Source organism: Fragaria vesca, linkage group LG3, assembly GCF_000184155.1.
Source record: "Fragaria vesca subsp. vesca linkage group LG3, FraVesHawaii_1.0, whole genome shotgun sequence".
Classification (NCBI taxonomy): Eukaryota; Viridiplantae; Streptophyta; class Magnoliopsida; order Rosales; family Rosaceae; genus Fragaria; species Fragaria vesca.
Genome location: NC_020493.1, coordinates 13417642 through 13426593, shown reverse-complemented (window position 1 = coordinate 13426593; position 8952 = coordinate 13417642). Strand labels below are relative to the sequence as shown.

The following is an 8952-nucleotide window of genomic DNA, read 5'->3' as shown; positions in this document are numbered from 1 at the left end:
GTTTTATCAAATAACTAGATAGCTATGTTTAGTAGCTACTGTACTTCTACAGATCTACTAGCTTGTGAATTTTGAAAACTTGTATTGGTGATTTAGAGTTGGGATATAACAATAATCATTTGATTATAAATTGAACAATGATAGCCAAAAATTTCTAGCAAAAATTAGACGAAATAATATGTAAAAAGAGGCACCAAATAGTACATATATTAATTATATTAAATAATAGAATAATTTCATAAATTAAGGACATTTTAGGTAGTTTAGGATGTGTATTAAGTATAATACTGAAATAAAAAACTTGATAGATGGTGTATTAAGCAAGGGTGTGTATTAAGATATTAGGAGTGTGTATTTAAAATTTCTCTAAAATGAATAGAAATTTTACATTTTTTTTTATAAAAAATTAAAAAATAAAATAAAAAAATCTGAAATGCTGACATGGCGTGTCGCAATGCCGTGTCGGGGTCGGTCAACGTGTCCAAGACGTGTCCGAAAAGTCAACTTTTTCGGACACTCCACGTGACGTGTCGGACACGTATTTTACCGTGTCGGCGTGTCGGAGTCTCCGACACTCCAGGAGTGTGGAGTGGGCTCTGGGAGATTGTGCATGCCTGTTTTACTGTTCAAGTTAAAGCTCGTGGTTTACATGGTAAGGTTTTTGGCTTTTGAACCCTGCTACGGCCACTGCAACTGGAAGTGAAAAAGCACAGCTTCCTATTCGTGCAATGATGGAGCTCAGGACCCTAACGCTTTAGGGTTCATGAGGCCAAGAACTTACAGCTCATGAATTATAGGTGAAAAAGTAATCGAGTAACAAAATGATGAGGGTTTGTGAGACAATGTTGAACGCAGGAAAAACATGTGGCACTTGCATATTCTTCAAAAAGCTGCAGAAGCTAGCCAGAAGATTCGAAGCTCCAAAAACCCTAATCCTGAATTGTCCCTCTCAAGATCATCTTAACCCTCCGATTAAGTTCCTGCAAAACCTAGCCATGCCAGCTGATATAATATATAATCCTGTTGTCCCTCTCAAGATCATAACATTCATAACAACCCTCGGATTTTCTGCAGAACATCTATAACGGAAAAATACTGGTTTAAATATCAAAAAGACGTATAGTTGTTCTCTGAAAATGCAAAAAGACTGTCAGTTGTTTGACAAAAGAAAATAAATTAAAAGAAATATAATTCGAAAAATAAAAAATAAACTAAGGAGAATCAGAAAGACCTTTGCAAAAACGATGGTGTGTGAATAATCTCAGTTACTGGAGCAAATAATTAAACAAGCAATGGGTTTTGAGTTGGCATTACATCAAACGTGTTTTTTGTCATGTCAAAGTATTGACTTTGTTTATCGGTGTCTCAATTATTTGAAGGATTTAAAGCATATATCATGTCAATAATAATGAAAAGACTAGAAGCAAACAAAATAATTAAGTACCTTGTAATCGATAAATCCAATTCTACAGGGAACAGAATATGGATCAGGTACTAGCTGCTGGTTCAATTATTACATATGTTTACAGTTTAATTGTTCCAAATGAATTGTCCAGCTGCACGAAGAAAATTGTACATATTAGGGTACAGATTTTTGTCTCTCATTTTTCCTTTTCAGACTTTAAAGGGTCTTTTCTTGAGGTAAGTGAACGCATGCAAAGCCCTTCATCATAAACGTCAGTACATCAATCTTGAATTTTTGACGTTTCATCACGCACACTAATATATGCATGATTTCTTATCCTCAATTTCCTTTCATTTGATAGAAGTCTGAGAACTAACCCATTATAGAACACAATTAGAAAGAATAATTTTATAGGTAACCCATAAACCAAACAACAAATCAAGAAATTTGACTGCTCATATTTGGATATTAATTTTTGTTTTGTTTCATATTGAACTATGCAATATCATATTCTGTCCAACTAAACCTCAAGTCAGGAACGTCCTCAAATTCTCCAGATCGACTTGAAATGAATTAAACAAACAGAAACTGCTTCTCTTCCATGCATACAAATTCATGTAAAACGCTTGTACGTACGTTTCTACAAAATTTACGCGGCCACCTAGACCTTTTTTATGTAAAATTCTTTAGGTGGCCATCTAGACCCTTTTTGTGTATTAGGTAGATTTCAGCCTCTTCGATCGGTTAGTCTAAGCAATGTCTAACATTAACAAGGTCTGTTTTTTTTTAAAAAAAAAAAATATTAAAAGCATTTTTTGTCAAATATTTGAAACTGACTTTATATTACTCATAATATGTTCCTTTTAATTTCTTAACAATATTTTCAATCAATTAAACTAATTACTATGTGCAAATTTTTTTTAAACAGGTCAAAAATATATTGATAATTTGAGCGAGCAGTACAAAATAAGCTCACCCAAAAGGGTCGGCACTCGGCAGAAGGAGCTATTTCTTAGTGCACAAAAACCTATTCGAAAAAACAAGTTCTCCAAGCGCTCTGAAGTATAACATAATTGATCAACGGATTAGCTCACTCTCTTGTGATCGACCATGCTAAAAGAAAAGGCTAATGTGCTATAATACTGGAAACGTCTTTAGATATATATACTTCCCTAAGAAAACTAAGGATATGGCGTAGGATCAAACTTAATGGGGAAATGGCTATAAAGATCGATCAATATATCCAGCACCATTCCCTGTCTATATTTTTCCAAATCTTGTAGGAGATATATATAGTAGCTAGTTTGTGTTATCTTTCACTAGCCGACACGTACGGTTACAGTGTCTCACACACAAATTGGCAGACAAGAAGATCATCATGATCATATGCAGAAAGGTAAAATGGAAGTGACATTGTCCACTAAAACGAAAAATTGGCGAGAGGTAGTAGTAACTTGAATTATTTCCAGTACTTGGCTTGTACCACCCCCTTTGCTTTGCTTTCCTTTGGGCATGTCCTTGATCAATCACATGCACCCCTAAATCAAAAGGAAGAAGAAAAAAAGGAAACATGAAGACAAAGAGCAAAAGAGAAAAACATCATTCAAAGGCGGAATGGATATCTAGCTAAACAGCTTTAGCAAAATATATGATGCCATGGCCACCACGTCATGCATGAACCAAGCAGAAAAAGCTTCAACAATCTCTATCGGATTTTCCACTGTTCCATCAAGTCGTACCAAGATGGATCTGCAATGCCCATATTTGATCTGTGTAGTCCTTATCTGTGATCTCACTCTGTACCCATATAAGAAGAAATGGTGCCGAAACCTTTGGCCTTTTGTTTGGTTTTTCTTTCACTTTCGTTGATAATTTTGATACAGTGACTGTGATTTTACTGGTAAGAGAAATGGGAGCTTCACCTGCTACAATAATAGTAATCTGTTTCTTCCATGGATGATGGTGATAATGTAAAGGCCGGTCTTTATCCAGAAGCAGAGTGAAGCTAGCTGTTTGTGCACTCTTGTCGGTCAAGTGCCCCAGAAATTAGGGGACACTGTTCATGATGTTTTTCTGCAACTAAGTCAATCCCCCACCTGGTCGAACAATCCAGATGGAGAGAATTATTGGTGTACGTACGTGCCCATGACTTGACTTACAAACCAGACCTAATCCATATTCATATATAATTCGATCTGCAATATCATCTTTCTTTCAAGTCGATCATATTCCTAGCTAGCTAGAGAGACTGGTAATCCAATACTAGCTAGTTGCTTAAGTGTTTGATATAATCCACGGTACATGTGATACATGAGTCTGTTCTTATATATTAAGCATTATGTTATACAATACAATATCTAAGATTCTAACAACACTTTCCCTTAATCCCCTGGATACATGTATATATTGACTAATCTCTCGTTTCAGTATTATAGTATCTACTGTATCTTCCTCCTTTTCTCTCAGAGTCTCAGGTAAGAAAGTAAGTCGGTCCCTGGAACTATTTTTTTACTCGACGAACGTTTAATCGTCTTTACGGTATTGCAATATATGTACAATATAAGTTTGAGTGATCTACTAATGATAAAATTGAAAAAGATGTATAAAGCCTTGAACAAAACAGGTTTATTTCTTTGATCACTGAAACCTGCTCTTGAAACCTAGAGACGGCTAAGTTAGAAAAACGAAAAAATTTAAGCATAAAAATACAGAAACTAGGGTTGAACTTCGATTCATGTGTGTGGTATTACTAATTACCTAATTGCTACTGGTATTAACCCGCGATTTGGTTTAATTGACAATTGAAAATTTGATTATCTTGTCCCAGTCTCTTGGTTTCTTAGTTTAATTTCCAGGCCAGCTAGCAATCTTTTTATTTTTTATTTTAGAGATAAGGATAACAGTAAACCAAGCTATAAGCCTATATTATATATACAGGATTACAGGAACCACCTAATAAATAAGCTGAGATCTTATAGTTGACTAAATCACTTCATGCATTCTCTGCATGAACAGTATTTCTTTGGTCATGATCTGCATGAACATCATTACTATAATTCAAAAAGTTGATGAAATTAAAATGCTTAATCAAACATAAATCCAATTTAATTGGATTCTAGCTGGATTCAGTTTTGCCGACTCTTGGCTTCAACCGGTGACATAATCTCGGCTATTTAGCTTTCTAAGATATGATTGCAATTAGAAATCTCTTGTTTAATATTAGCCAGAGGTTTACACTTATGCTCAATCATATTTTTCATGGCTGTGGAGCATAGCATTCTAAGACATGATAAAAGAGGTAGTAATCTAAATAAAATGCATGAAAAAGCCATCACTAGATCTTAATGGCTATATCACCTACACAGAAGACCTAAAAAGGAATACTTCCTAATTGGGAAGAGGAATAAGAACATGACATTTCACAAAATCATGATTGGTGGTTTCCCAATATATTTATAATGTGACTGTTTAAATTCATTTCTTAATCCAATGAGAGCATAAACCAACCAGTTAAAGTTGGTTTCATGATTGTCCAGGATAACTAGCTAGGGTGAGAGAAATTTGGTGAATGCTACAGCAGATATATAAGCAGTGATCTCTATATTTGGTCCTCAATGAATAAAACATATATAGTTGAATTATGGTTTTAATTCGGTTTTTAGCAGCTACATTCCTCATTCTTATAGTTTTGATGCTTCATTTAGTAACTAAATTTGCTTAAAATTATAGCAATGTAATGAAATGTGAGAATGAGGCACCTTACTGATCCTGATGTACACCCCTTCACAGTTGATGAAATGTTTATTAGAAAACGAGAAACCAATGAAAATCGATTGATGCATGACTTGGTTGAGGTCACAAATCACATGGTAATGCCAACAAATATGAGTCTGTCGGCTACTTTGCAAGGCCACAATTGGAAGATGATAATTTCTAACACTCTGTGTCCTAAATTAACAAAACATTTTGATTATGGTCTACACTGTCTATAGTGTAGGAGAGGATAAACTACATTCATCTAAAGTTGAAGAAAAACACGACAAGATGGATCATCAAAGAAGAAAGAAAGAGTCCTCATCGTCGAAAGAAAGATATGGCACAAAAAGATGATGAGGGTGACTAATATATGTTCATTAATAATGTATATCTAGCTGCTAGGGTTTGATTTAGTTTTGTGATTCCAAAGCAGCGATTATGCATCGTTAAGCATGATCTTAGATTCCCAATAATGGTGTCTTTGGTTCCCTAATCAAAAGCAATGGCATAATCAAAATTGATTAAGACCATGGAGTTCATGTCCAATCCTAAAACCCTAATTCAACACATAGATATCTTTCTAATTGGTGAAAACCATTCAACCCATCGTTTCATGTCTCAAGATAGGCAAACTCTAGGGTCCCTCGATGAGCGAATACCCGCTTGACCACAAGTACCAAATAAAAAAAATCTTCCTTTTTCTCAAAAAGAAGTATCTCTTTTAGACGATGATTGCTCTCATATGGGAGTAATAGTAGTAGTGCCATACTTTAGAGTTTTCTTTCTTTGCTTGTTACTTTTGAGCTAAGCTAGATAGCTTTCTTTGCTTCTTGAAATAATGGTATGAAGTGACAAGTATGTAGAGAGAGAGATATGGGAGTTAGCTAGCAAGATTAGATTAGATTGTAGAGAGGGAAAGAGGAAGAAGAAGGTGCTTGAGTTGAGACCAATTAAGGTGGGGAGCATACTGATATGAAGGTTGAAATTAAATAAGTAATGTAGATAGGAAAGTAGGGTTGGCATGACTGTGTTCCTTTGCTTTAAAAGGGATTAGGGATGACTCCTATAGTTTTCCAATACAAACAGTTCTTGAGAGGAGGGGGTTGCAGGTGGACCAAGAATGTTTTTGAGCAATTGCTGGTCTGTCTAGATAGTGGTATGGAATAAATTTGGAGTTAGAAGCATGCTTTGTTTTTTTTAATTAATTTTGTGAGAGAATTGGTTTGAATTTTGACTTGGAATTGTGCTTTGGGTTTGTGCTTCTGTCTACTCTGTTTGTGTATGTGTTTTGTGTTTGTGGTTGTTGTGGAGGTGGTGTTGAAGGATGGGGGTTTAGAGGGGTTTGGTCCCATTTGCAAATGCATCTAAAAAGGGAGAGAAGTGGTGTGTTATGTCCCCTTTGCAATTGACCCCCATGAAGAATGAAAAGGGGATTGCATAATTGTGTCTTGTTTTAGTATACTTTTGGCCCCCCTTCCCCTCTTCTCTTCTTGTTGAATGTCAAGGGAGGTGGTGGGTGATGAACAAAGGCAGAGCTCTGAGTATACCCCAACACATCTTTCTTAATTGAATCATGTTTCTGTTCCTGATTGGTAGGTATGAGTAAAGAGCATCTGGACATCCATTTTGATCATGAACTGCAGCACCAGAATGCCAGATTGCATTATACCTGACAGCAATGAACCTACAACAGCTTCAGTTTATTTTCTTCAACTTTGATTCTAGATTGTGGAAAATATCTAGAACATATCCATGTTATTGCACTTGGAGGATTCCTTTCCGAATTAAAAAGAAAAAGAAAATTAAAAGAGTCAAACACCAATGTTATACTGAGGACTTCATCAAGATTTGTACCACAAGGTGATCCTTATACTGACTATGGAAGCCTTTAGAACTTACCATTTTTGTTGTAGCACCCATTAGAGATGACTAAACTTGCGAGTTCAACACTGCACTGGGGTCTAACACTACAGGAGATCTGAGAGGAAGATCAAAAGTTTTATCAAACTGATTAGTCTTCAAAATTTCCCGGCTGCTAGTGCGCGACACAGCATTTGCAACATGACTAAATTTTCCTCTGATTTGAATAGCTACTATAGTCCCCAATGGCTCAATGTCAAAACTTACCCATGAATTGTCGTTGATGATGGCCTCTTTGATTGCATCATACACAAAGCCTATTTGACGAGTGTCAACTCAACAAGATAAAAATGTCAGCGCTTGCAGAGAAATCATGTACTGAACGAAAGCATTACTTGAAGGAGTTCCAAATAAAGGGTTATCAAACACTGTGTATGATGTGAAATACAAAAGTGACATGACCTCTTTAGCCTAGCTTTTTAGGATAAAAGATCTACAAGACGAAAATCAAACCCACAAACGCTGGAGCAGTACACAACAATAAGATTCAAATCCTAAATATGTAGTTACCTGGTAGATATGAAAACAATACAAGCAAAAGTTCTTTGCGCAGTTGTATGTCCTTTTCATTTTCTAGTTATAGACTTATATCCATCTGCATCGATCTCTCTTAGAAAAACAAAGACTGCCTTGCAATGGAAAAAGTTTAGATGAACATCTCACTCAAACACAGAAACTTCTCCATTCCAACTGCAAGCAGCAATCACATTAGGTATGATTGGGTGGACAGCAATATCTATGCTGGCCTGCTCAAATGCCTTGATTTTCTTGATAACCTCAGAAGTCCCATAATCATAGAAGTATACTGAACCCTCTGAGGAGCCTGACAGTAGCTTTTCCCCGTCCAAGCTAAACACACATTTTATTGGAAACCCTGATACCCCATGGCCTTCGTACCTCTTGTACTTGTTCATCTTGAAGGGAGGGCTTGCAGAGAAGATTGCGATATAATTACCATTTGACTGGGCAACAAACGATTGTTCGAAAGGGTGGAATCTAACACAGGGACAGGTGAATGCTTCTACGTACACCTGATACGGAGGCATGTTAGTCTACATTCTAATTTATATAAGCCAATGCAAAATGGACAAACCATTGTCATTACTAAAAGTAAATAATGGTCCAAACACAATTTCATCGTAGGTAACAGAAAAGTGTATACATGATCAAAGCAATGGTCCACTCACAAATGTGTAAACACATGAACAAAACATAGTATCATGTGCATACCCTTAACTGAATTCGTGTAGCATATTTCGATCTCATAATGGCTACTGTGCATACAACTCTCAAGTCTGAACACATTTTTATGATCATACTGTAGCAATCTAACTCCACACCCTTTAAAATTTCAACTACGCTATCATTAACAACTTTTCTTATAAAGGTAAATGATAACGGCAAGGGTTCGTTTGAGTCACAAAAATGTTTTCCAACTATTTCCTTTTCCAATTAAAAATTAGAATGGCCATCCTGTGGAAGAGAAATTGAACGTGTTGTAAGGTTATCTGTTCCTTTGAGGGAAAAAAAAAAACCTTTCAGTGGCAATAAAACATCAATACTTCTAATACAAACTTAGTCTGATGTACAAAACATCTTCTGTTTCCTATTTCAAAAAACATCAACATATGACCACTGAGATCTTGAAGATGCCCAGACATGTGATTCATCTAGTTTCTAACATCAGAAGGCTGAGGTAAGACAATACAAACCACCTAAAGCTTTTAATACTGTTTTTTTTTCCTTTGGTGATAGGGTGGCTCCATAAGTTGTTACAACATATATAAATTTACTGAAGTTTCATATAAATATTCAGCGTGCAAATAAGAGATGAAAATTTAGTCAATTTAGACCATGTACACCATTGGATG

General features: G+C 35.7%; 1 protein-coding gene across 1 annotated transcript in view; it reads right to left on the bottom strand.

Annotated features, from left to right (window-relative positions):
- Positions 1 to 7413: 7413 nt before the first annotated feature.
- LOC101311460 (WD repeat-containing protein 25-like) overlaps positions 7414 to 8952 on the bottom strand; it is a 5391-nt gene continuing 3852 nt past the window's right edge. Inside the window, exon 4 of the mRNA XM_004295736.1 lies at positions 7414 to 8112. Coding sequence (XP_004295784.1) covers positions 7741 to 8112 — 372 coding nt within the window. The 3' untranslated portion in view covers positions 7414 to 7740. The remainder of the gene's footprint in view (positions 8113 to 8952) is intronic.